The 27,321-nt window shown below is 43.5% G+C and overlaps 1 protein-coding gene across 2 annotated transcripts in view; it reads right to left on the reverse strand.

The window, feature by feature from the left end:
• Positions 1-2,847: 2,847 nt before the first annotated feature.
• LOC145337479 (ezrin-like) overlaps positions 2,848-27,321 on the reverse strand; it is a 253,035-nt gene continuing 228,561 nt past the window's right edge. For both annotated transcript variants that reach the window (XM_080182269.1, XM_080182270.1), the window contains exons 12-14: positions 14,258-14,350; positions 11,122-11,376; positions 2,848-4,279 (exon numbers count right to left, since the gene is read on the reverse strand). In XM_080182269.1, coding sequence (XP_080038395.1) covers positions 4,115-4,279; positions 11,122-11,376; positions 14,258-14,350 — 513 coding nt within the window. In that variant the 3' untranslated portion in view covers positions 2,848-4,114. The remainder of the gene's footprint in view (positions 4,280-11,121; positions 11,377-14,257; positions 14,351-27,321) is intronic.

Here is a 27,321-nt window from a genome sequence, read left to right on the forward strand (position 1 = left end):
GCAATATCAGCCTTAAGACCAAATAGAGTCAATGGCTTTGACAAAACATTTACGATTAAATGTGGATTAACTCAAAATGCTGAACTTATCGAGATATGCACTTTGCCACAATATCAGGTTTTTGGAAATAAAGTCTCATTGGCATCGAGAAGGTCTTTGGAATCAAATGTGTAGATACCGAAAATGCTCAACTCATCCAGATATGCACTTCATACCGAAACATCAGAACTTTGGCGATTAAAGTTCATTATCATTGAGGAAATCTTTGGAATCAATTCTGGCATTACTCAAAATGCTTGCCTCATGTAGATGTGCACGTTGCAGATATATCAGCTTTTAGGACAAATTCAGTCAATGGCCTTGACAAAACATTGGCGATCAAATGTGGATTTACTCAAAATGCTGACGGAATCGAGATATGCACTTTGCCGCGATATCACGTTTGTGGAAATAATATCTCATTGGCATCGAGAAGATCTTCGGAATCAAATGTGGAAATACCCAAAATGCTTAACTCATCCAGATATACATATCATACCGAAATATCAGAACTTTGGCGTTCAAAGCTCATTATCACTGAGGAAATCTTTGGATTGAATTGTAGATTTACTGTGGCAGCGGGAACCAAGGTCTGGGGTGGCAGCGGGAACTGAGGTCTAGGGTGGTGCCCAGAACTGAACTCTGGGGCGGTGGCTGGAACCAAGGTCCATGGTAGCAGCCAAACTGAGGCCTGGGACAGTGGCCATAAACGTGGTCCAGGGTGGTGGCTGGATCCATGGTCCCATGTGGTGGCCGGTCCCGAGGTCCGGGGTAATTGCTGGAACTGAGGTATGGTGTGGCAGCTGGATCCAAGGTCCAGTGTGGTGGCTGGTCCTGAGGTCCAGCATGTCAGCTGGATCCAAGGTCCAGTATGGTGGCCGGTCCTGAGGTCTGGGGTGGTGGCTGGAACTGAGGTCCAGGGTGGCTTCCAGACCCGAGGTATGGTATAGCGACCGGACCTGAAGTCCACTGCGGGGCCGGACCCGAGGTACGGGGTGGCAGGTGGATGCGAAGTCTGAGGTGCTGGCTAGACCCATGTCCAGTGCAGCAGCTGGAACCAAGATCCAGGGCAGCAGCCAGACCCAAGGTCCTCGGTGCCGGTTGGAACCGAGGTCTGGTGCGGTGGTTGGACCTCAGGTCCAGGGTGGCAGTCAGTCCTGTGGCCTGGGCTGGCAGTTGGACCCACGGTCCAGAATGTTGGTTGGATGCAAGGTCCATGGTGGAAGTTGGACTAAATGTATGGTGTGGCCATTGGACCCATGGTCTGTGGAAATAGTAGGAGACGAGGTACAGGGACGCGATTGGGCTAGAGGTCTGGGGTGGCGGTCGGAGCTGAGGTCCAGGGCAGCCGTCGGACCCAAACTCCAGGGCATTGTACGGACCAAATTTCCAAGGTGGTGATCAAACGGAAGGTCCAGGATTGCTTATGGGCCACTGTCTATGGTAGCAGTCAGACCAGAGGTCTGGGTTGGCAGTCGGACCAGGGGAGGCGGTTGACCTAAAGGCTCCGATTGGCGGGGAAGGACAAAAGATTTGAGGCAGCAGTCAGACGAAACGTCCGGGGTGGCGGTCGAACGAAAGCGCCGGGGTGTGCGGTCAGGCCCACTGTCCAGACCCATGGTCTGGGTTGGTGGTTGGACCCAACCTCCGCATCCAAAATGGCCATTTTGTTGGCAGTTAAGGGACCCATGCATTTGCTGACTACCTCATCTGGTCACCCATCTATCTTTCTCTACCTTGGGTGTGGCCACATCTCTGTAGCTATTATCTAAATAGTGTGAATCATAATGACTGCAACAGTTCATGAAGTCCCTGCTTTATTTTGGGAAATTAATGTTTGGGACTTTATCTGTATGAATCTCATGAAGGGTGCAAATATAAAAAGGCAATTCTCATAAAATGGGCCAGCTGGTTCAAAACATACGGACATGAAGGAGGTGGCACATGATTGAGATATTTAAGATTATGAGGGGTATGGATAGAGTGAGTATGGAGCAGTCCTTGTTTGAGGGGTCAATCACAATAGGCTAAGGGGTGGGAGATTCAGGGGGGATTTGAGAAAATAAAATTTCACTCAGAGGGTGGTGGGAATCTGGAAGGCACTGCCCGGAAGGTAGTGGAGGCCAGAATCCTTCCAACCTTTAAAAAAAAATTTGGATGAGTACCTGAAATATCATAATACTCAAGGGCAAGTGTAGGTAGATTAGATTTGCACATCTTAGTGATAATTATTGTCGGTGCAGATGGGCCTTTTCTGCACTCTATGACTCCTACGCTGTAAAACATTTGTTTCAGAAGCACCACAAACAGCAATCAGGTGTTGTGGGAGTCATGAGGTTAGCAAAAAATTGAGCGATTTTGCAGCTGAACTCCTTCCTTTACTAAGTGCTCATTATCAGTAGAACGCACATGAACCTTTAATATATTGTTGCTGCCACAAGGTGAGATCAGCTAAGTTAGTGCAATGCTGGAAAACAAGCCTCAATATTTGCTAATCTGCAGCTCAGCTAATCATTGGAATGTCAAGAGTTATGATTTTCAATGTAATGTTGATACCTGGTCTAACCCTTTGCGATAAAGGCAGCACAACTATGCAATTTTGTCAATTTTATGGTGCTATGGAGACTGTGACCAAATGCGCCAACTTTGCATAGTGCTACACTCCCACAGTTACAGGGCAGTCAACTTTTTGCCGTACTATTTTACATCATGATCAGGCTCGGCTGCTTTATAGGTTCACCATATCTTTATGATGTGCACATTTATGCAGACGCAAGGTCAAGAGAGTAAATGCTCTAAAGCCCAAAATCATTGCCAAAATCTTTATTAGGTGCAATTCAACATTGCAAAACCCATTTTAGCACAAGACTTGCAAGTACAAAGTACAGAACAACAGGAATATAGATTGGAGTAACAGAACTGGTCATTTTGATAAGCGCACTATTAAGACAGAATGCAATGATAATGCATATTGTTGTTACAGGTTTTTCATACCTTGGTGAGCCATGTTGAAGTACAAAGCTTTAACAGATGAACTTTCACAATGTCAAAATTAAAGATTGGCATATTTAGTTCTAATAATTATCTTTATTAGTTAATCAGGTTAAATAGAATGTGAGATTTTGCTTTTGCCACTGAAATTTTACAAACATGCTTTATTGCTCATAATAATAAAAACTTTACAAATAGATTCAGTTCTACAAAATAAGTTGTCAGATTTGTTTCAGTACCACTCAAAACAAATTTTTATTCCATTCTAGATATAATATTGTCATCTTTAAGTTTGAAGTGTAAATCTTGGAATAGTAAAAATATACAAACGCATATCCATTTCCCACAGACCTGTACTAGGTGGTCATTGATAACTTGTGATATTACATTGAAACTACAAAGTTCATAATCTACAGTAAGATACAGAGAAAGGCGATAGTGTCTAGTGTTTCAATCATGTGTATGCCATTGATCATGTGTGTGGACATTATTATGATCATATGCCCATTAATAGTTGCAAGATCAAAAATGAATTCTCAACTGCAAAATGGCAAGCACTAATTTAAATCATAATTTCCCCTGAGTGATCATGGTTTGTGGCACAAAGCGATGCAATGAAGAAATTTGCTTTGATTGAACCAATTTATGATCCTGGCCATTTTAGCTATAACGTTAGGGCATAGATTGATTTGCTTAAAAAAAATTGCTCTATTTTTGGCACCGAACAATCATTTTTGCACTGCAGCACATTATTTCAGAAGAGCATTTCCTTCAAGTACTGAAAGGCCTACAAAAATATTTCAAAATTATCTGACCAATGATCTGGTTCGCTGCTCAAGAATGAAGAGACTCAAAACAAAAGCTATTCAAAATTTGGACACATATTTATATAAAATTTAGACTTGGAAGGACTAGTGGGGGAGGGGAGGGAGGGGGAATGGAAACTTCAGACTGTATCCCTAAATAGCCTCTTTACTCTAGAATCCAAGGTAGTTGATCCAGTGATCACCAGAAAAAGTAAAATACTTCCAATTGTGCATCATCCTCTTTGGAACAATACACAGGTACTGTTGGAAGTGAAATTTTACATAGATTCAAACTCATCCACTCTCTGCTTGGTGTTTCCTCGCCGGATCTGGCGAAGTGTCTTATATTTGTCTTGACCTTTTCTGACATTTTCCATGTGAATGATGTCATTGGACGTTTTCTTGCTCTCATCTCTGGCTTGGGCGAGCTCACTGCTCAAAAGCTTTTGATAGGGAGAGGGGGAAGGGGAGAACGAACAATCAAGTCAATCCATCCGTTAAAAGGTACACATAGCAAATAAATCTCAGATAAATTAATCAATGTATTTGATCCTAAATATTCAAAGAATTATAGAATCCCTACAGTCCAGAAGGCATCATTCGGCCCATCCCACTTGAACTGACATTCCAACAGAGCATCTTACCCAAGCCATATATCCTCAACCTCAAATCTACTTTTAATTCCCCTAACCCACACATCTTGGGATGCTAAGGGACAATTTAGCATGACCAATCAACCAAACCTGTACATCTTTGTGGGAGGAAACTGGAGCACCCGGAGAAAACCCACACAGACATGATGAGCACATACAAACTCCACACAGACAGTCACTCAAGGCTAGAATTGAACCTTGTGCCCTGGCACTGACAGAGAGAAGTACTGACCACTGTGCTAACCCAAAATTCTTACCTAAACTAGCTTCTTCTCAGTCACCAACGTTTTATAGTACTTAAAATGTTTCTAATAGCTTTAAGTTGCCCCATAACGTCCCAAGATGTGTGGGTTAGATGCATTAACCACTGGGGTGTGGGGATAGGGTGGGGGAAGAGGGTCTGGGTAAGATACTCTGTCAGAGAGTTTGGGCAGACTTGATGGGCTGAATGGTACCCTTCTGCACTGAATAGATTCTAGGATTCTATAAATTTCATGTTCATTAAATGTTGGCTTCAATTTGACATAACACTTCTGATTTATCCATCCCATTTTGAATTTTGTATATCTGAGAAGGCCCCACCTTATCCATAGAAGCATAGAACTGTGGAATCTTCAGTGCAGGAATAGGCCATGCAGCCCATCAAATCTGCACAAACTCTCTGAAAGAGCATCCCACTATTCCATCTATATTCAGAATTTACCATGGCCAATATACCTAACATACACAGCTTTGGACTGTGGGAGAAAGTCAGAGACCTGGAGAAAAGCCATGCAGACATGGGGAGAATGTGCAAACTCCATACAGACAGTCACCTAAGGCTGGAATTGAACCAGGTACCTGAAGCTGAGGCAGCAGTGCTAACCATTGTGCCACCTCAACTACTTATTGACTACAGTTCAACCTTGAACTACATTATTCTTACCAAACTTATTTCCAAAATCTGTGGGTCAGAGCTCAGCTCCTCCCTCTGCGACTGGATCCTAGATTTCCTAATCCACAGACAATACACTAATCTGTAAGAATACGCAATGTCATCTCCTCTATAGGAGGAGTTTATTTGGCTTTTCAAGCCTGCTCTGCCATTCATTACGATCATGGCTGATCATCCCACTCAAGGGCCTGTTTTTTCCCCATAACCTTTGATCCCAGTTACCCCTAATACTATCCAGCCGCCTCTTGAATGCATTCTATGTTTTGGCATCAACTATTTCCTGTGGTAATGAATTCCATAGCCTCACCACTCTGGGTGAAGAAATTTCTCCTCACCTCTGTCCTAAATGGTCTATCCCGAATCCTCAGACTATGACCCCTGGTTCTGGACTCGCCCACCATCAGGAACATCCTCCTTTCATCTATCCTGTCTAAACCTGTTAGAAATTTATAAGTCTGTATGAGATCCCCCTTCATTCATCGGAACTCATGTGAAAACAATCCTAATCTAGTCCATTTCTCCTCATACATCAGTCCCACCATCCCCGGAATCAGCATGATAAAACTTCACAGCACTCCCTCGAGAGCAAGAACATCCTTCCTTAGAAAAGGATAAGTATGGCAAGTATCAGGAACCCTGGATAATGAGGGATATTATGAGCCTTGTCATAAAGGAAAAGGAAGCATTCATAAGGTCTAAAAGGCTTAGGACAGATGAAGCCCTTGAAGAATATAAAGAACATTGGAAGGAACTTAAGGAAGGCAATAGGACAGTTAAAAGGCGTCATGAAAAGTCCTGGGCAAACAGGATTAAGGAAAATCCTAAGGCATTTTATACGTATGTAAAGAGCAACATAGAACATAGAACATAGAACATTACAGCGCAGAACAGGCCCTTCGGCCCACGATGTTGCGCCGACCAGTTACAAAAACAATGACCCACTAGCCTATACCAATCCCTTTTCGTCCATAAACCTATCCAGAGATCTCTTAAACGCCCCCAAACTAGACGCATTTACAACTGCAGCAGGCAGGGCATTCCAATCCCTCACCACCCGCTGGGTAAAGAACCTACCCCTGCAATCCGTCCTGTAGCTACCCCCCCTTAATTTAAAACCATGCCCCCTCGTGCTAGCTTTCTCCATCCGAGGAAAAAGGCTATCACTATCCACCCTATCTAAACCTCTAATCATCTTATATGTTTCAATAAGATCCCCTCTTAGCCGCCTTCTTTCCAACGAAAACAACCCTAGATCCCTCAGTCTCTCCTCATAGGACCTCCCCACCATACCAGGCAACATCCTAGTAAACCTCCTCTGCACCCTCTCCAACGCCTCCACATCCTTCTTGTAATGCGGGGACCAGAACTGCACACAGTACTCCAAGTGCGGCCGCACCAGAGTAGTGTACAGTTGCAGGGTAGCTAGAGAAAGGGTTGGTCCACTCAAGGACAGTGAAGGGAGTCAATCCATGGAACCAGAGCAAATGGGCAAGATACTAAATGAATACTTTGCCTCTGTATTCACCAAAGAGGGGGACTTGATGGATGAGGAGCCTAGGATAGGGTGTGTAGATATTCTGGGTCGTCAATGTCAAAAAGGAGGAGATAGTGGGGGTTTTAAAAAGCATTAAAGCAGGTAAGTTCCCAGGGCCTGATGGGATCTACTCCAGACTGTGGAGGGAGGCAAGGGTGGAAATTGCTGGGGCCTTGACAGAAGTCTTTGTATTGTCATTGGCTACAGGTGAAGTTCCAGACAACAGGAGTGTAGCCAGACAACAGGAGTGTAGCCAATGTTGTTCCATTGTTTAAGAAGGACAACAGGGATAATTCAGGAAATTATGGGCCAGTGAGCCTTACGTCAGTGGCAGGGAAATTATTGGAAAAGATTCTTAGGAACAGGATTTACTCACATTTAGAAATAAACAGACTTATAAGTGATAGACCGCATGGTTTTGTCATCTCACTAACTTGATTGAGGTTTTCAAGGAAGAGACAAAGATGATAGATGAGGGAAAGGCAGTGGATGTTGTATACATGGACCGCAGTAAAGCCTTTGGCAAGGTTTCTCATGGTAGACTGGTATGAAAGGTGAAGTCACACAGGATCACTGGAGAGCTGAAAGATGGATATAGAAGTGGCTTGGCCATAGAAGACATAGGGTAGCAGTAGAGGGGTGCTTTTCTGAATGGAGGGCTGTGACTAGCAGTGTTCCATAGTGATCAATTCTAGGACCTTTGTTATTCGTAGTATATATACATGATTGGGAGGAAATTGTAGCTGGTCTGATTAACAAGTTTACAGACAACATAAAAATTGGTGGCGTTGCAGATATGAAGAGGATTATCAGAGGATAGAGCAAGACATAGACAGTTGGAGACTTGGGCGGAGAAATGGCAGATGGGGTTTAACCCTGACAAGTATGAAATAATGCATTTTGGAAGATCCAATGCATGTAGGAATTATATAGTAAATGGTAGAACCCTTAGGAATATTGACAGGCAGAGAGATCTGGGCGCACATGTCCACTGATCACTGAAAATGGCAACACAGGTGGATAAGGTAGTCAAGAAAGCATATGGAATGCTTGCCTTCATCGATTGAGCATTGAGTATAAAAATTGCATGTCATGCTGCAGCTGTATAGAACCTTAGGTAGACCTTATTTAGAATATTGTGGACAACTCTGGTTGTCACATTACCAGAAGGGTGCTTTGGAGAGGGTACTGAAGAGGTTTACCAGGATGTTGCTTGGTCTGAAGGATATGAGCAATGAGGAGAGATTGAATAAACTTGGTTTGTTCTCACCGAAGCAAGGGAGGTGAAGGGTGAGCTGATAGAGGACTATAAGATTATGAGTGGCAAGGACCGAGAGGATAGTCAGATGTGCTTTCCAAGGGTTGGAAAGTTAAGTACTAGGGGACATAGGTTTAAGATGCGTGGCGAAAAGTGTAGAGGAGATGTGCAAGCCAAGTTTTTTTTATGCAGAGGGTGGTGAATGTCTGGAACGCATTGTGTAGGACGGTGGTGGGAATAAGTATGATAGCGGCATTTAAGGGGCATCTAGGCGAATACATGAATAGGTTGGGACTCCATAAGTGCAGGCAAACATCATGATCGGTATAGGCTTGAAGAGCCGAAGGGCCTGTTCCTGTGCTGTACTTTACTTTGTTCTTTGACCGTGTGGCCAAATTTTGCTCCAGCTCCATTTTCAAGTTTGCTGATGACGCCACCATAGTGGGTCGGATCTCAAACAATGATAAGATGAAGTACAGGAAAGCGATAATCTGGTGAAATGGTATAACAACAATAATTTCTCCCACAATGTCAGTAAAACAAAGGAGATAGTCATCAACTTCAGGAAGCATAGTGGAAGGCATGCCCCTTGTCTATATTGATGGAGATGAAATGGAAATGGTCAAGAACTTCAATTTTCTAGATTACCAACAACCTGGCCTGGTCCCTCCATGCTAACATTATCGATAAGAAAGCCTACCAATACTTCGACTTTCTCAGGACACTAAAGGAATTTGGCATGTCTGCTACAACTCTCACCAATTTTTACAGATTTACCATAGAAAACATGCTTCTTGGATGTATCATAGTTTGGTATAGTTCCTACTCTGACCAAGACTGCAAGAAACTACAAAGGGTTATGAACGTAGCTTAGTCCATCACGCAAACCAGCCTCCCGTCCATTGACTCTATCTACATTTCTTGCTGCCTTAGAAAAACAGCCACCATAACCAAGAACCCCATGCAGACCAGACATACTCTCTTGCACCTTCTTCCATCGGGAAAAATATACAAAAGTCTGAGAACACAGACCAACCGACTCAAGAACTGCTTCTTCCCTGCTGCCATCAGACTTTTGAATGGACCAACCTTATATTGAAACAGAAAATGCTGGAACATCTCAGGAGAGCTGACAGTATTTGTGGAGAATAGAGCCAGCATTTTGAGTCTGGATGACCCTTCATCAGAGCTGTGACAAAGGGTCATCCAGACTGGAAACACTGGTTCTATTCTCTCTCCACAGATACTGTTATACCTCCTGAGATTTTCCAGCATTTTTTGTTTTTGTTTCAGATTCTAGCATCTGCAAAATTTTGCTTTTACCTTATTTTAAGTTGATCCTTCTCTACACCTAGCTATGACTATAACACTACATTCTGCATGCTCTTCTTTCCTTCTCCCCTATGTATTCTATGAACAGCATGCTTTGTCTGTACAGCACACAAGAAACAATACTTTTCATTATATCCCAATATATTTGACACTAATAAATTAAATCAAGTCCTTCAGATGCCTTCTTTCTAAGCTTTAAGCTAAAGCTCCTCCAATTTAGCCCAGACTTTTCCCAGACAATTCAATGCCTGTTGGGATATTGAGGTTAGTACGTCCAGATCATGGTAAAATGAAAGAACAAAGAAAATTACAGCACAGGAACAGGCCCTCCAAGCCTGCAACAACCATGCTGCCCGACTTAACTAAAACCCTCTACCCTTCCAGGGACCACATCCCTCTATACCCATCGTATTCATATATTTGTCAAGACACCACTTAAAAGTCACTACCGTTTCCACTACCTCCCCCGGCAACAAGTTCCAGGTACCCGTGACACTGTAAAAAATCTGCCTTCTTCATCTCCTTTAAGCCTTGTCCCTCGCACCTTAAACCTAAGCCCCCTAGTAATTGAGTCTTCCACCCTGGGAAAAAGCTTCTGACTATCCACTCTGTCCATGCCCCTCATAATCTTGTAGTCTTCTATCAAGTCTCCCCTCAACTTCCGTTGCTCCAGTGAGAACAACCAAGTTTCTCCAACCTCTCCTCATAGCTAATGTCCTCCATACCAGGCAACATCCTGGTAAATCTTTTCTGTAGCCTCTCCAAAGCCTCCACATCTCTCCAGTAGTGTGGCGACCAGAATTGAACACTATATTCTAAGTGTGATCTAACTAAGGTTCTACAAAGCTGCAACATAACTTGCCAATTTTTAAACTCAGTGCCCCAGCCGATGAAGGCAAACGTGCCATATGCCTTCTTGATGACCTTCTCCACCTGCATTGCCACTTTCAATGACCTGTGCACCTGTACACCCAGATCCCTTTGCCTATCAATATTCTTATGGGTTCTGCTATTTACTGTATATTTCCTATCTGTATTAGGCCTTCCAAAATGCATTACCTCACATTTGTTAGAAAGCTTCTTGCAGTTGTAAATGCGTCTAGTTTGGGGGCGTTTAAGAGATCTCTGGATAGGTTTATGGACGAAAAGGGATTGGTATAGGCTAGTGGGTCATTGTTTTTGTAACTGGTCGGCGCAACATCGTGGGCCGAAGGGCCTGTTCTGCGCTGTAATGTTCTATGTTCTATGTATGGGAAGCTCTTTCTTTCACCAGCATTTTATAAATCAAGGAATTCATTAAGGTTGGATTCCTGCAAGTGGTAAAGTGCCAAAAATAAAACTGGCATTTCTCTCCAAGCAAGATTCTACATTATTCTACCTTAAACCAGTCTGCTACACAATTGTATTTCCACAGAGCAAACAACCAAATTACTAGATTGAATAACTATAATTAACCTGCCCTTCACCAGCTATTTAACTAGCTATATCAGCCCTAAAACACAACCAAATGCTTATAGATTTCACAATGCATGATGCAGTATAAGATTTACCAAATAGCCAGTACAACTCCTTACCATCAGTTGCTGTTGCACTCGTTCATTTTTTTCCACTTCTGTCACACGTTCTTCTTCTTTTCTGTGATCCAAGATGTCTTCAGTTGCAAAGTCAGCACTGTACATGCTATGATTCTCTTCAGCATCATCATGTTCATTCTCTTCTGGTTGCTCATAGAATGGTGGAGGGGGTGGAAGAGGAAGTGAGACAGGGGCAGATAATACCATGTGTAGTTCCTCTTTTGTTTTCACCAAATCATCCTGGACCACTCTTGCCTGAAGTGATAAATAAGATGATTTAGTGTACAGACTTTGTAATATATTAAATTATTGATTCAATTATTAAACTGAATACACTGGTTCAACAAAATAGCCACCAACAATTCTCTAACTAAGTTCCAATGTTAGTGCAAGATACATCCTACCATCTGAAGTATTACTCATGATTGGAAGCACCTATTACGCTGTTTAAAATATTGTGGGGAAAATGGTGCATGCAAAATGGGCAGGTAATAATTTTCTACATTGCACCTCTCAAACGCTGGATCATAGGGTTGTTTCTAGTATCAGAAGTGCTCACCACATCCCTTCTTTCTCCTAAACCTTGAGAAAGCACAAAATATGGCAGAAGGGGAAATTCAATTCTCAAGGAGTTTAACTCTTACCATAGAATCCCTATAGTGCAGAAGGAGGCCATTCAGCCCATCAAGTGTGCACCGACAACAATCCCACCTCGGCCCTATCTCTGTAACCCCACATATTTACCCCACAAATCTCTCTAATCTACACATCTTGGGACACGAAGAGGCAATTTAGCACAGCCAATACACCTAACCTGCACATTTTTGGACTGTGGGAGTCAACTGGAGCACCTGGAGGAAACTCACTCAGACATGGAGAGAAAGTGCAATCTCCACACAGATAGTGATCCAAGCTGGGGAATTGAACCCAGGTCACAGGAGCTTTGAGGCAGCAGTGCTAATGTGTTGCCACCATGCCATCCAAAGTAGTATTGGATACACCTCCACCTATTTGTGCATTTTGCTCATATCAGCTTTCAAAGCAGTTTTATGAGAAGGATATATGGGCAGCTCGGTGGCACAGCAGTTAGTACAGCTGCCTCAAAGCGCCAGGAACCCAGATTCAATTCTGCCTCAGGTATGCGTGGGTATGCTCCAGGTGCTCCGAATTCCTCCCATAGTCCAAAGATGTGTGGGTTAGGTTGAATAACCATGGTAAATTGCCCCTTAGTGTCAGGGAGATTAGTAGGGTAAAAACGTGGGGTAATCGGGATTGGACCTATGTGGGATTGTCTTCGGTGCAGGTTTGATGGGCTGAATGGCTCCTTCTGCAATGTATGGATTCTATGATACGAACAGAATATCCTATGATTCTAAGAGCAGAAGCAGGGTTAACTTGGAACATGGTGTTACTCCAAGTGATATAGAAGCTGCAACATCCTCACCATTTAAGTAATTGCTTGCAACATTACATAAACGGGGTGATGCTTAAACAAAGCAGATGCTTGACTGCAAAATCAGCATCTTATAACACAACTTTTAGATAGGTTAAGTAAATACAGTAGCTACAAGTGCAGGTTAGAGGCTGGGAATTCTGCTGTGAGTAATTCATCTCCCAACTCCCCAAAGTCTGTGCCTGAATGGTGGCAATCAGGAGCGTGATGAAATACTTTCCTCCTTGAGTGCAACTCCAACAACACTCATGCAGCTCAACTGATCACAGGAAAAAGCAGCCCACTTGATTAGCACCCTATCCATTTACCTTAAATATTCAATTCTCTCACAATCACTGGACAATGTGTACTATCCATAAAATTCATTGCAGCAACCTGCCAACTTCTTAAGCAATTCCTTTCAACTCCAAGAAGAACAAGGAACATGACCAGGGAATACAACCAAGTCACAACAAGTCATACATCATCTTGACTTGGAAACATAATCACTGCATTCAGATCAAAAATCTGCAAATCCCTTAGTGCCAGAATTCTAGTCTAATTGCTCAAGGACATAGCACGATGGTACAGTGGTTAGCATAGCTGCCATGCAGTGCCAGGGACCTGGTTAAATTCCGGCCTTGGGTAACTGTATGAGAAGTTTACATGTTCTCCCTGTATCTGCATGGATTTCCTCTGGGTGCTCCAGTTTCCTTCCACAGTTCAAAGCTGTACAGGTGAGTTAGATTAGCTATGGTAATTGCCTCTGTGTCAGAGGGGTTAGCAGGATATATACATGTATACACATGGGGTTATAGGGATAGGGCCTGGGTGGAATTGTTGTCATTGCAGGCTTAAAGGGCTGAATGGATTCCTTCTGCATTGTAGGGATTTTGTAATTCTACAGATGTGGGAATCTGAATGCTTCATATTTTCCTTTTGACCTACTTTTCAAACTATGAATTTCATGAAAATTAAAGTAATGGTGTTCAATTCATTGGTAAACAATACAGGCATAAAGAAATATCTTCATTAAAAAAATCCTGCTGCAGATAAATCTATCTGCAATAATGGTTTGAAAACTGAACCATAAGCAGTAATGGTGCAGTTACACTGCAGCAAAAACAGAACATGCTGGAAAATCTCAGCGGGTCTGACAGCATCTGTGGAGAGAGAATAGAGCCAGTGTTTCGCGTCCAGATGGCCTTTCGTCAGAAGGGTCATTGCAGGATGGGCTTTGGAATCAGGTTTATCACCCACATGTGCTGGGCTCACTCAAAGTCAGTGGCACTAAGTCAGTAGCTCACACCAGCACAGTCATACTTTAAACAATCTTGCATTAAGCACTGAAGAAAGGCAGGTATCACATTCTATGGTCTTCTTCAACCACTCACTGCCAAAGATTCTGAAAACTCATCAGGGGAATAGGGCTGAGGGATCACAGAATCATAGAACCAGAGTACCCGGAGGAAAGCCATGCAGACACGGGGAAAATGTGCAGACTCCGCGGGGAATTGTACCCAGGTCCCTGGCGCTGTGAGGCAGCAGTGCTACCCACTGTGCCACCATGCCTCCCTTAAGGGTAATAAGAATTAAAAAAAAACACATTAAACTACTGCATCAATTTGACAGGGTCAGGTTGAAATAACTGTTTCCTTATTTCTAAACAGGTCTTTCACAAATATAAACATCAATGGATTTCACCCGTTGTTGCCATTCATATGCCTCTTCCTCCTTCATCCTCCTGGCATTCTCCAGTTCTTCAATCTTGGCAGTATACTCTGATAATTCTGAAGACTGTTACAGAATAGTGAAGGAATTAATTAAGAATTATAGCATATTAAACCAGAAAAAAAAAGTCTCTGGTACTTAAGAAATGTAATTAGTGAAAGGATTCATGCATACATTGACAGTATAATCTATTCTCATGCCTCGCAAAAGGGACGCTGCAAACATTACACATATTATCATTTAAGTAACATTGAACAGATGCCTAGTGGATTTTTCTTTCGTTGCTCCAAAACTAGAGTTTGTCTATTATAATGGCCCATACACTTTTGGGATAAAGATCTTTTATTTTATTATGGGGCACTGGTAACTTTAGGAACTAGCTTTCTCTGAAAGGGGATTTACGAAAGTGTGCAAGAAAGTTTGAGAAGATTTGCTCACTGGGAGTAAACAGAAGCCCCAAAATTGGAGCGGGTGGGCCCCGCGAACATGGGGGAAGGGTGGCACACATGCGAGGCGAGGCCTTGGGTTCATGTAAGGGGCCGCACATATGCAACAGGGGCAGACCTAGCATGATGCATAGGAGATGTGAGAGGGAATCCCTTTAATGAGTCTTTGAAGAACAGTACACAGATCAAAAGCAGAAAATGCTGGAGAAACCCAGTAGGTCTGGCAGCATCTGTGGAGAGAGAAACATAGTTCATGTTTCAGGGGAGATGTAAGACGCGAGAGAGATGAGAGCAAGAATGGAGACGTGAGATACCCTACAATGAGTCTTTGAAGAACAGTGTTTAGTGGGTAGCTAACAGAAATATCTGACATTCATTTTATGATGAACAGTTAACGATTTATTTATTTAACAGGAAACTTTTAACTAAACAACTAAAATACTGAATAAAATAAAATTCTACTGGAATGCTGTTCAAATAAATACAATGCCCACTAAGAAAAAAGTGATGATAGAATTTCGTCACTCTCAATAAATTATACAACCAGGTTGTCTGTCTTTTGGAACCTTCTGGAGTTTCTCGGTTGGTTTCTCTGTCTAAGTTCTTTTTGATTTGGTACCTTTCACTGGTTAGAAGGTGCGTTCTTTTAAGAGATGGATAAAGCTGGCAGGGTGCAGAGCTGCTCTCTCCCTCTCGAGACTTGAGAAGTAGAAGTTGCAAACTATTTTTCTCCCTTGCACTCTCTTTTGTATCTGTGATTACCTATCAATAAGGATTGATCTGCTGTTGTCAACAAAACAAATTCATATCTTATAGATTCTTGAAAGCTGCGTGCCTGCTTTCAATTGACTGGGCAAAATTCAAACACAAATAGGTTGTCTTGTCAAGATTACTGCTTGACTTTTGATATAAATGTTTCAGTATGGGACCCTGATGTACTTCACATTTTAAACCACTAAGCATTGAAACAAAATACCAGCTTTTAAAGGGACCATACAATGTTGTTTTCCTTCTAGCTTTTGTTTTACATTCTTTACGTCTTTACAAACTCAACTTTGCAACAACAGTACTCAGACCAAAAACAGAAAACTCAACAAGTCTGGTAGCATCTGTGGAGGGATGAACAGAGTTAATGTTTAAGTCCATATGACTTCTTCAGGGTTAAAGAAAGGGAGAATATATTGTACAAGAGGAGTGAACCAGCTGGAGCAGAGTACAAATTCAAGTAATTGGTGGGAACTAGGAGAGATTGCAACAAAGTTGTGCTGGTCGCGAAACAGAAGTGTTAATGGAAGGATGTGGTGCTCGTAGTTGCATAAAGTTATCAGAATGCATTGAGAGAATATGTGAAAACCTCTTGGCTGACGTTGCAGCTTCTATCATTCCCATTGGAAAAGGGAGCAAGATGCCAGCTTTAAGCTGCCAGTCTCTCACTACTCATTCCCAACAGGTCAGTGGTACTTGGCTCAATTTATTGGGCGACACAGACAGATAAGACCAAAAAAGCCTTTGTGTTTCAGTCTTTACTTTGGGATACTTACTTTAGTCTTACAGTGAAAGCAAAACACAACAAGTGACAGATGGACCATGGGGAAAGGCTTTTTTTTTGCAATGGGAGACAAAACGCTTTGGATTTAAAAAAAAGAGTTGAGATAGAGGAGAAAGGTACTCAGGCCAAGTTGTTAATCTATTGAAGGAAAGTGAATTTAAGGATTCCAGTTTAGTTTTTAGTACTTTAATATCTTTAACACACCTGAAAAGTAATGAGAAGAGAAACAAACCTAAGTTATCATTAAATTACAAAGAAAATAAATAAACAAGGTATGCAGACAGGGTTAATCAAAATGATATAATGAGATCAGAGTAAAGTATTGAAGTTGGAAAGTGCAAAATGAGGGTTATGCACCAGAAGTTGAAATCTTTGACTGGTAGAAAGGAAGGGACAACAATAGATGCATGTTATTTGAAAAGGATTCAGTGGAAAATAATCTGGAAAGAATACCAGGATGATAATGATGCAGGAGGCGGACTTTCTTTGCCTCTTCTTCCCAACCTCCCACTCCGCCCATCTTACTTACTTCTTCCGCAAATCACTTTAAATCTGTGCTTTCTCATTCTTGATCCTCTTACAAATGGAAACAGTTTCTTCCTATCTACTCTGTCGAACCCTCTCATGATTTTGAATATTTCTATCAAATCTCCACCTTATTCTCTCCAGAGAGCAGTCGCAACCTCTCCAATCGAACCTCATAACTGAGGTTTCTCATCCCTGAAACATTCTTGAAAACCATTCCTGCAGTCCCCAAGTTTAGTTTATGTTTTAAAATTTTATTAGTGTTACAAATAGGCTTACATTAACACTGCAATGAAGTTACTGTAAAAATCTCGTAGTTGCTACACACTGTGGGTACACTGAGGGAGAATTTAGCATGGTCAATGTACCTAACCAGCATGCCTTTCTTACTGTGGGAGGAAACCCATGCAGACGTGGGGAGAACATGCAGTCTCTGCACAGACAGTGACCTAAGCCAGGAATTGAACCTGGGTCCCTGGCGCTGTGAGGCAGCAGTGCCACCGCTCTCTAATGTGTTCACATCCTTCTATAGTGTACTGCCCACAACTGTACACAATATTCCAGCTGAGATCCAACTAGTGTCTTGCACAGGTTCAACTTAACTTCCTTGCTCTTGGATGCTATGCCTCTATTAATAAAACCTAGAATACTACACATTTCAGTAAGAGCATAAGAAATAGGAGCAGGAGAAGGCCATTTAGCCCCTTGAGCCTGCTCTGCCAGTCAATAAGATCATGGCTGATCTGATGGTGGGTTCTGTTCCACTTACCCGCCTGCTCCCCATGACCCTTAATTCCCTTATTGGTTAAAAATCTATATGTGACTTAAACACATTAAACGAGGTAGTCTCTATTGCTTCATTGGGCAGAGATTTCCAAAGATTCACTACCCTCTGGGAGAAGAAGTTCCTCCTCAACTCTGTTCTAAATTGACTCCCCTGTATTTTGAGGCTATTCCCCCTAGTTCTTGTTTCCATTGTAAGTGGAAATAACCTCGCTGCTCTACCCTGTCTAGCCCCTTCATTATCTTTTATGTCTCTACAAGATCTCCCCTCAACCTTCTAAACTCTAGTGAGTACAGGCCCAATCTACTCAATCTCTCCTCATAAGCTAACCCCCTCATCTCCGGAATTAACCTGGTGAACCTTCTCTGTACCCCCTCCAAAGCTAATCTATCCTTTCTTAAATAAGAGAACCAAAACTTTTCACAGTAATCTAGGTGCAGCCTCACCAGTACCTTGTACAGTTGCAGTACGACCTCTCTACTTTTATTCTCCATCCCTCTTGTGATAAAAGCCAACATTCCATTTGCCTTCTTGATTAGTGCTACACCTGCAAACTGAGTTTTTGTGATTCATGCACAAGGACCCTCAGGTCACTCTGCACAGTAGCATGTTGTAATTTTTCAGTGTTTAATAGTCCATTTTACTATTATTGCTTCCAAAGTGGATAGCCTCACACTTACCAACATTGTACTCCATCTGCCAGATCCTTGCCCACTCACTTAGTCTATCCAAATCTCTCTGCAGACTTTGTGTCCTCCACACAATTTGCTTTCCCACTCATCTTTATGCTATCCACAAACTTTGTTACCCTACATTTGGTCCCTTCCTCCAGATCGTCTATGAATATGGTAAATAGTTGAGGCCCCAGCACTGATCCCTGCGGCACGCCACTAGTCACTGATTGCTAACCAGAAAAGCACCCATTTATTCCAACTCTCTGCTTCCTGTTAGATAGCCAATCCTCAATCCACGCTAACACTTTACCCCAACTCCGTGTACCTTTATCTTATGCAGCAACCTTTTGTGAGGCACCGTATCGAATGCCTTCTGGAAATCTAAATACACCACATCCACCGGTTCCCCTCTGACATCCTCACTTGTTATATTCTCATAAAATTCCAGTAATTTAGTCAAACATGATTTTCTCTTCATGAATCCATGCTGCGTCTGCTTGATTGAACCATTCTTTTCTAGGTGTCCTGCTATTTCTTCCTCAATGATAGATTACAGCATTTTCCCAACTATGGATGTTAAGCTGATCAGCCTGTAGTTCCCTGCCTTTTGTTTACCTCCTTTTTTAAATAGTGGCATTACATTAGCTGTTTTCCAATCAGCTGGCACCTCCCCAGAGTCCAGCAAATTTTGATAAAATTACAACTAATGCATTTTCTAATACTTCTGCTGTTTCTTTTAGTACCCTGGGATGCATTCCATCTGGACCAGGGGACTTGTCTACCTTTAGTCCCATTAGCCTACCTAGCACTACCTCTTTAGTAATAGTGATCATTTTAAGATCTTCACTCCCTATAGCCCCATGACCAATTATCGGTATGCGATTTGTGTCCTCCACTGTGAAGACCGGCACAAAAGACTTGTTTAAGGCCTCGGCCATTTCCTTGTTTCCCATTATTAAATCCCCCTTCTCATCTTCTAAGGGACCAACATTCACTTTAGCCACTCTTTTCTGTTTTATATATTTGTAAAAACTTTTACTATTGGTTTTCATATTTTGTATAAGTTTATTTTCATAATCGATCTTTCCTTTCTTTATTGTTTTCTTAGTAGTTATTTGTTGTTTTTTTTAAAGCTTTCCCAATCCTCTAGTTCCCCACTAATTTTGGCCACTCTGTATGCATTGGTTTTTAATTTGATATCTCCTTTATTTCCTTAGTTATCCATGGCTGGTTATCCCTTTTCTTACATTCCTTCTTTTTCACTGGAATATATTTTTGCTGAGTACTGAGAAAAATCTCCTTAAAAATCCTCCACTGTTCCTCAACTGTCCCACCAATTAGTCTGTGTTCCCAATCTACATTAGCCAAATCTGCCCTCATCCTATTGTAATCCCCCTTGTTCAAGCAGAGGACACTGGTTTGGGACCCTACTTTCTCACCCTCCATCTGTATTAGAAATTCAACCATATTGTGATCACTCATCCCAAGAGGATCCTCACAAGGAGATCATTCATTTTACCTGTCTCATTACACAGGGCCAGATCCAAGATAGCTTGCTCCCTCATAGGTTCTGTAACATACTGTTCGAAGAACTCTTCCTCAAGTCCATTGTGTTTGACTGGAGTTGACCAATCAATATGGAGGTTAAAATCCCCCATGATTATTACTGTTCCATTTTTACATGTATCAGTTATTTGTTTGTTTATAGTCCACCGCACCTTGATGTTATTATTTGGGGGCCTATAGACTGCACCCACCAGTGACTTTTTCTCCTTACTATTCCTTATCTCCACCCACATTGATTCCACATTTTGATCCTGAGAGCCTATACTGTCTCTCACTATCGCCCTGATGTTATCCTTAATTAACAGAGCTACCCCACCTCCTTTTCCTTCCTGTCTATCCTTCAGAATTGTCTGATAACCTGGATATTTAGTTCCCAGTCCTGGTCACCCTGCAGCCACGTTTCTGTAATGGCCATTACAGAAAGACGCCAAAGAGGAAGAGGAGGAATGTCGTGGTAATTGGGGATAGTGTAGTTAGGGGCATAGACACTGTCCTTTGTGACAGGGATAAGGAATACAGAAGGGTGTGTTGTCTGCCTGGTGCTCAGGTCCAGGATGTCTCATCTGGGCTGCAGAGGAACCTGGACTGGGAGGGTGAGAATCTGGTCATTGTGGTACATGTGGGTGCCAATGACATAGGCAAAATGGGGACTGAGGATCTGGGGAGGGAGTATGAAAAGCTGGGAATGAAATTAAAAAGCAGAACCGACAAGGTGGTTATCTCTGGATTACTGCCTGAACCACGTGCAGATGGGCGTAGGGTAAATAGGATTAAAGAGAAGAATGGGTGGCTCAGGGATTGGTGTGGGAGGAATGGGTTTGAATTTATGAGGCATTGGCACCAGTATTGGGGCAGGTGGGATGGTCTTGGTCTGAACTGTGCTGGGACCAGAGTCCTGGCGAATCGTATAAATAGGACTGTAGATAGGGCTTTAAACTAATTGGGGGGTGCAGGGGTAGGAGAAATTACAATGTCTAAAGTAAAAGAGGAGGTACGGGCACGGGAAAATGTTGAGGATGACCCAATAATAAAAGGGAGTAGGGGACATGAGAAAGGTTGGTAGCGTTCCTTCAAATAGGGTACAGATAAAGGCTGGGATAAAGACACTTTACCTGAATGCACGAAGCATTCGGAACAAAGTGAATGAGCTGGTGGCGCAGATCAGCACAAATGGATATGATCTGGTGGCCGTTACGGAAACATGGTTGCAGGGTGACAGGGACTGGGAGCTGAATGTCCAGGGGTATCAAGTGTTTAGGAAGGACAGAAGGAAGGAAAAAGGGGGAGGGGTAGCTCTGCTGATTAAGGATAATATCAGGGCGGTAGTAAGGGAAGATATAGGCTCCAAACAGCAGAACGTGGAATCGTTGTGGGTGGAGATAAGGAACAGTAAGGAGAGGAAGACACTGGTGGTGTGGTCTATTGGCCCCCAAATAATAATTTGGAGGTGAGGCGGGCTATAAACAAGCAAATAAATGATGCGCGCAGAAATGGAATGGCGATAATTATATAGAACATAGAACACTACAGCACAAACAGGCCCTTCGGCCCACGAGTTGCGCCAATCACATCAACACCTACCAATCCATAGATCTATCTATAACCCCCAATCCCATTAAATCCCATATACTCATCCAGAAGTCTTTTAAAAGACCCCAGCGAGTTCGCCTCCACCACCACTGACGGCAGCCGATTCCATTCACTCACCACCCTCTGAGTGAAAAACTTACCCCTAACATTACTTCTGTACTTTCCTCCCCGCACCTTAAATCTGTGTCCTCTCGTAGCGACCATTTCAACCCGGGGAAATAGCCTCTGAGAATCCACCCTATCTATTCCTCTCAACATTTTATAAACTTCTATCAGGTCGCCTCTCAACCTTCGTCTCTCCAGGGAAAAGAGACCCAGCTCCCTCAACCTAACTTCATAAGGCATGCTTCCCAGTCCAGGCAACATCCTTGTAAATCTCCTCTGTACCCTTTCAATAGCTTCTACGTCTTTCCTATAGTGAGGCGACCAGAACTGCGCACAGTACTCCAAATGAGGCCTGACAAGGGTCTTATAAAGTTGCAGCATTACCTCCCGACTCCTAAACTCAATCCCTCGATTAATGAAGGCCAGTACCCCATACGCCTTCTTGACCACTTGCGAAGCCGATTTAAGAGTCCTGTGGACCCAGACCCCAAGATCCTTCTGCTCTTCAACACTACTAAGACTCCTGCCCTTGATAGTGTACTCGTTCATCCCGTTGGTTCTGCCAAAATGGACGACTACGCATTTATCCGCGTTGAAGTCCATCTGCCACTTCTCCGCCCGGTCCTGCATCCTATTTATGTCCTGCTGCAACTTTTGACATCCTTCCAGACCATCAGCGAACTTACTAACCCATCCCCTCCACTTCCTCATCCAGGTCATTTATGAAAATGACAAACAGCAAGGGTCCTAGAACAGATCCCTGGGGCACTCCACTGGTGACTGACCTCCATTCAGAAAAAGACCAATCCACAACCACTCTCTGCCTTCTGCAGGCAAGCCAGTTCTGGATCCACAAGGCCAAAGGCCCTTGGATCCCATGCCCTTTCACCTTCTCAAGAAGTCTTGCATGGGGGACCTTATCAAACGCCTTGCTGAAGTCCATGTACACCACGTCCACGGCACTTCCTTCATCAATGTGTTCAGTCACATTATTGAAGAACTCAACTAGGCTTGTAAGGCACGACCTGCCCTTGACAAAACTATGCTGACTATTCCTGATCATGTCAAACCTCTCCAAATGCTCGTAAATCTTGTCCCTCAGAAGCCTCTCCATCAGCTTACCAACCACTGAGGTCAGACTCACCGGTCGGTAATTTCCCGGGCTATCTCTGTTCCCTTTCTTGAAAATAGGGACTACATCCGCAATCCTCCAATCTTCCGGAACCTCTCCCGTCTCCATTGACGACGCAAAGATCATCGCCGGGGCTCTGCAATCACTTCCCTCGCCTCCCACAGTATCCTGGGGTACATCCCATCTGGTCCCGGCGACTTATCTATCTTGATAGAATTCAAAAGTTCTAACACATCCTCCTCCTTAATATCCACATAATCTTTTCCATCTGCTGCAAATCCGTAGCAAAATCTCCCAGATCAGCTTCCACCGTGAATACTGAGGCAAAGTACTCATTAAGCACCTCTGCCATTTCTTCTGGTTCCATACAGACCTTTCCCCCTTCACCTTTTATAGGTCCTATCCCTTCTCTTCTCATCCTTTTACCTTTCACATATTTATAGAAGGCCTTGGAATTCTCCTTAATCTTACCCGCCAAGGTCTTCTCATGACCCCTTCTGGCTCTCCTAATTTCCCTTTTAAGCTCCTTTCTACAGTCCTTATACTCCTCAAGATCCTTAACCTCTCCTAGTTCCCTGAACCTTTTGTACACCTTCCCTTTCCTCCTGACTAGGTTCAACACAGCCTTCGTGCACCACGGATCCCGCGACCTACCAAAACCCCCTTGCCTCATCGGAACGTTGTCATGCATAGCTCCAGACAAACATTCCTTGAATATCCGCCACCTTCCTTCGGTACTTTTCCCTAAGAATGCCTCCTTGCAGTTTATTTGTCCAAGTAACTTCCTGACTTCTTCGTATCTCCCCTTACTCCAGACAAACACCTTCCTAGCCTGCCTGATCCTATCTCGTTCCAATGCAATTGTGAAGGAGATAGAATTATGGTCACCATTCCCAAGATGCTCTCCTACCGAGAGATCCATCACCTGCCCTGGTTCATTTGCCAGTACCAGGTCAAGTACAGCCTCAGGGGATTTCAATCTACACATTGATTGGTTGACCCATGTTGGATGCGGTGGGCTTGAGGAAGAGTTCTTGGAATGCTGCCAGGATAGTTCCCTTGAACAGTGTGACAGAACTGACGAGGGAGCGAGCTATCTTAGATCTGGTGTTGTGTAACGAGGCAGGTAGAATTAGGGATCTTGTTGTGAGGGATCCTTTTGGGACGAGTGATATTGTATGGTTGAGTTTTTGATGCAGATGGAGGATGAGAAAGTAGGGTCCCGAACCTGTGTCCTCTGTTTGAACAGAGGGAAGTACGATAATTTGAGATAGGAATTGCAAATGTAGATTGGGGGTGCAGATTGGTCGGTAGGACTGCTGAGGAACAGTGGAGGATCTCTAAGGTGATCTTTTTTGGTGCTCAACAGGAATTTATTCCAATGGTAAAGAAGGAACGTAGGAGAAGGGATAATCAGCCATGGTTATTGAGGGGAAATAAAGGAGAGTATTAAATTAAAAGCTGATGCGTTTAGAGTGGCTAAAAGTCGTGGGCGAGTAGAAGATTGGGAGAGGTTTAAAAATCAACAAAGATTGACTAAGAAGTTGATAAAGAAAGGAAGGATAGACTGTGAAGCTAAACTAGCTAAACTAACTAAATATAAAAAAGGACAGTAAGAGTTTTTATAAATATATAAAGAGGAGGAGGTTGGCTAGAGTGAATGTTGGGCCCTTAGAGGATGAGAGGGGGGATTTAGTGGTGGGGGATGAGGAAATGGCTGAGGCCTTAAGTAAGTTTTTTGCCTCGGTCTTCATGGAGGAGGACGCGAATAGTTTGCCGGGTATTAAAGATAGAAGGATGATAGGAGTTGAGGGCCTGAATGCGATTACTGTCACTAGAGAGGCAGTGCTTGATCGACTAGCGGGACTGATGGTAGACAAGTCCCCAGGACCGGATGGAATGCATCCCAGAGTTCTGAAGGAAATGGCAGAGGTGATTGTAGATGCCTTAGTGATTATTTACCAAACGTCGCTGGATTCCGGGGAAGTGCCTGAAGATTGGAAAATAGCTAATGTTACGCCGCTGTTTAAAAAAGGTAGCAGGCAAAAGGCAGGGAATTATAGTTTAACGTCTGTTTGTGGAAAAATGCTGGAATCCGTCATCAAAATAGCGAGGCACCTTGAGAAGAATTGTTTGATAGAGCAGACGCAGCACGGATTCGTTAAGGGGAAATTTATTGGAATTCTATGAGGATGTGAGTAGTGCGGTAGACAGAGGGGAACTGGTGGATGTGGTGTTTCTCGATTTTCAGAAGGCGTTTGATAAGGTGCCGCACAAAAGGTTGCTTCAGAAGGTTAGGGGGCATGGAGTTGGGGGTAAGGTGTTAGCGTGGATAGAGGATTGGCTGTCTAATAGGAGGGAGAGAGTTGGTATCAATGGGTGCTATTCTGATTGGCGGTTGGTGACTAGTGGAGTGCCCCAGGGATCAGTGCTGGGGCCTCAACTATTTACCATTTATATAGATGATCTGGAGGAGGGGGCTGAGTGTAGGGTGTCGAAATTTGCTGATGACACGAAGATGAGTGGAAAAGCAAACTGTGCGGAGGGTGTGGAAAGTCTGCAGAGGGATCTAGATAGGCTGAGCGAGTGGGCGAGGACCTGGCAGATGGAGTACAATGTTAGCAAGTGTGAGGTTATCCACTTTGGCAGGAATAATAGTAGGAGGGATTACTATTTAAAGGGCGAAAAGCTGCAGCATGCTACGGTGCAGAGGGACCTGGGGGTCCTTGTGCATGAGTCGCAAAAACCCAGTCTGCAGGTGCAGCAGGTGATCAAGAAGGCAAATGGGATGCTGGCCTTTATAGCGAGGGAGATAGAATATAAAACCAGGGAGGTCTTGCTGCAACTGTACAGGGCACTGGTGAGGCCGCAGCTGGAGTACTGTGTGCAGTTTTGGTCACCACACTTGCTCAAGGATATTTTGGCCTTGGAGGGAGTGCAGAGGAGGTTCACTAGGCTGATACCGGAAATGAGGGGGTTGGACTATGAAGAGAGGCTGAATAGACTGGGTCTGTATGCGGAGTTTAGAGGGATGAGGGGGGATCTTATAGAGTCATACAAGATAATGAAGGGGACGGATAGGGTAGAGGTAGAGAGATTCTTTCCACTCAGAAAGGACAGCAGGACTCGAGGGCACAGCCTCAAGTGGGGGGGGGGGGGGGGTGCAGTTTAGAATGGAGTTGAGGAGGAACTTCTTCACTCAAAGGGTGGTGAATCTCTGGAATTCTCTGCCCGTTGAAATGGTGGAGGCTACCTCGCTAAATATATTTAAGACGTGGGTAGATAGGTTTTTGGTAGGCAAGGGAATTAAGGGTTATGGGGAAAAAGCAGGAAAGTGGAACTGAGCCACTTCAGATCAGCCATGATCTTATTGAATGGCGGGGCAGGCTCGAAGGGCTAGATTGCCTACTCCTGCTCCTATTTCTTATGTTCTTATTAGATCATATCCATTTGTGCTGATTTGTGCCGTCAATTCATTCACTTTGTTTTGAATGCTACGTGCATTCAGGTAAAGTGTCTTACCTGGATCTGATTTGTTAGTGCATTCCTTTGTTTGCATGCTCTATCCCTTCCTGTCGCAGGCTGGTTATCCATCCCCAGACCATCTCCCTGCTGTGTTGATGAACCCCAAGATCTCTCTGTTCCTCCACATTCCTTAGAACCCTGCCATTGACCCTGTAATCTGCATTCAAGTTTATCCTACCAAAATGAATCACCTCACATTTATCAGGGTTAAACTCCATCTGCCACTTTTCGGCCCAGCTCTGCATCCTATCAATGTCTGATAGCAGCCTGCAAGAGCCCTCCACCTCATCCACTACTCCACCAATCTTGGTATCATCAGCAAACCAACACTTACTGCAGACATGCTCACTGGGAACCACAATGGGGTCCAGCAGCTCCCGCATCATGCAGGAACAATACATCACCTGACCCTCCAACCTTTTTTTTTACTTTTTAAGTTTTTACAGACTAAGAATTAAACCTACCTTGCCTCGCCCGTTTCTGCCTAAGCCCGCTGAGCAAAAGCCCTTCAGCTCTCACTCTGCTACCTGCTCACTCCGCTGCCCCTTACCAACACTGTCCGCTGGATAGTGCGGCCTGCTTTTTAAACCTCGCGCGCTAACAAACCCTTCCAGGTCACCCCGTGACCTACTTCCGCTTTACCATTAAAGAACTTGGAAAAAAAGAGAAACCCCGCGAAAAACTAAGAAAAAAAGACAATTGCTTACCCTTAACACTCCTGCCACAAATCGCTCCTCTCTGCTTGCTCCGGTCGAACAATGAATTCATTAACTACTTTCTATCCATCCTGCCACCTTCAGTGATCTAGGCACATACACACCCAGGTCCCACTGCTCCTTTTAAAAATTTTATCCCTTATTTTATCCAGCCTTTTCCTACCAAGATGCATCATCTCACACTTCTCTACATTGGACATCTTCTGCCACTCTGCCCACTCCACTGTCTATGTCCTTTTGAAGTATTACACTGTCCTCGTTACAGTTTCAAATATTTTATATTCCTCTTAGTTCTCAACTGTACTTTCTACTTACCATCTCCTTTTTCATCCAGGGAGCTTTGGATTTGTTTGCCTTACCTTTCTCTTTTACTTATATATACCTTGACTAGGTCCAGACCATTTCTGTTTTGAAAGTAACCCATT

The sequence above is a fragment of the Carcharhinus amblyrhynchos genome, unplaced genomic scaffold, assembly GCF_965287045.1.
Source record: "Carcharhinus amblyrhynchos unplaced genomic scaffold, sCarAmb.v2.hapA scaffold_50, whole genome shotgun sequence".
Classification (NCBI taxonomy): domain Eukaryota; kingdom Metazoa; phylum Chordata; class Chondrichthyes; order Carcharhiniformes; family Carcharhinidae; genus Carcharhinus; species Carcharhinus amblyrhynchos.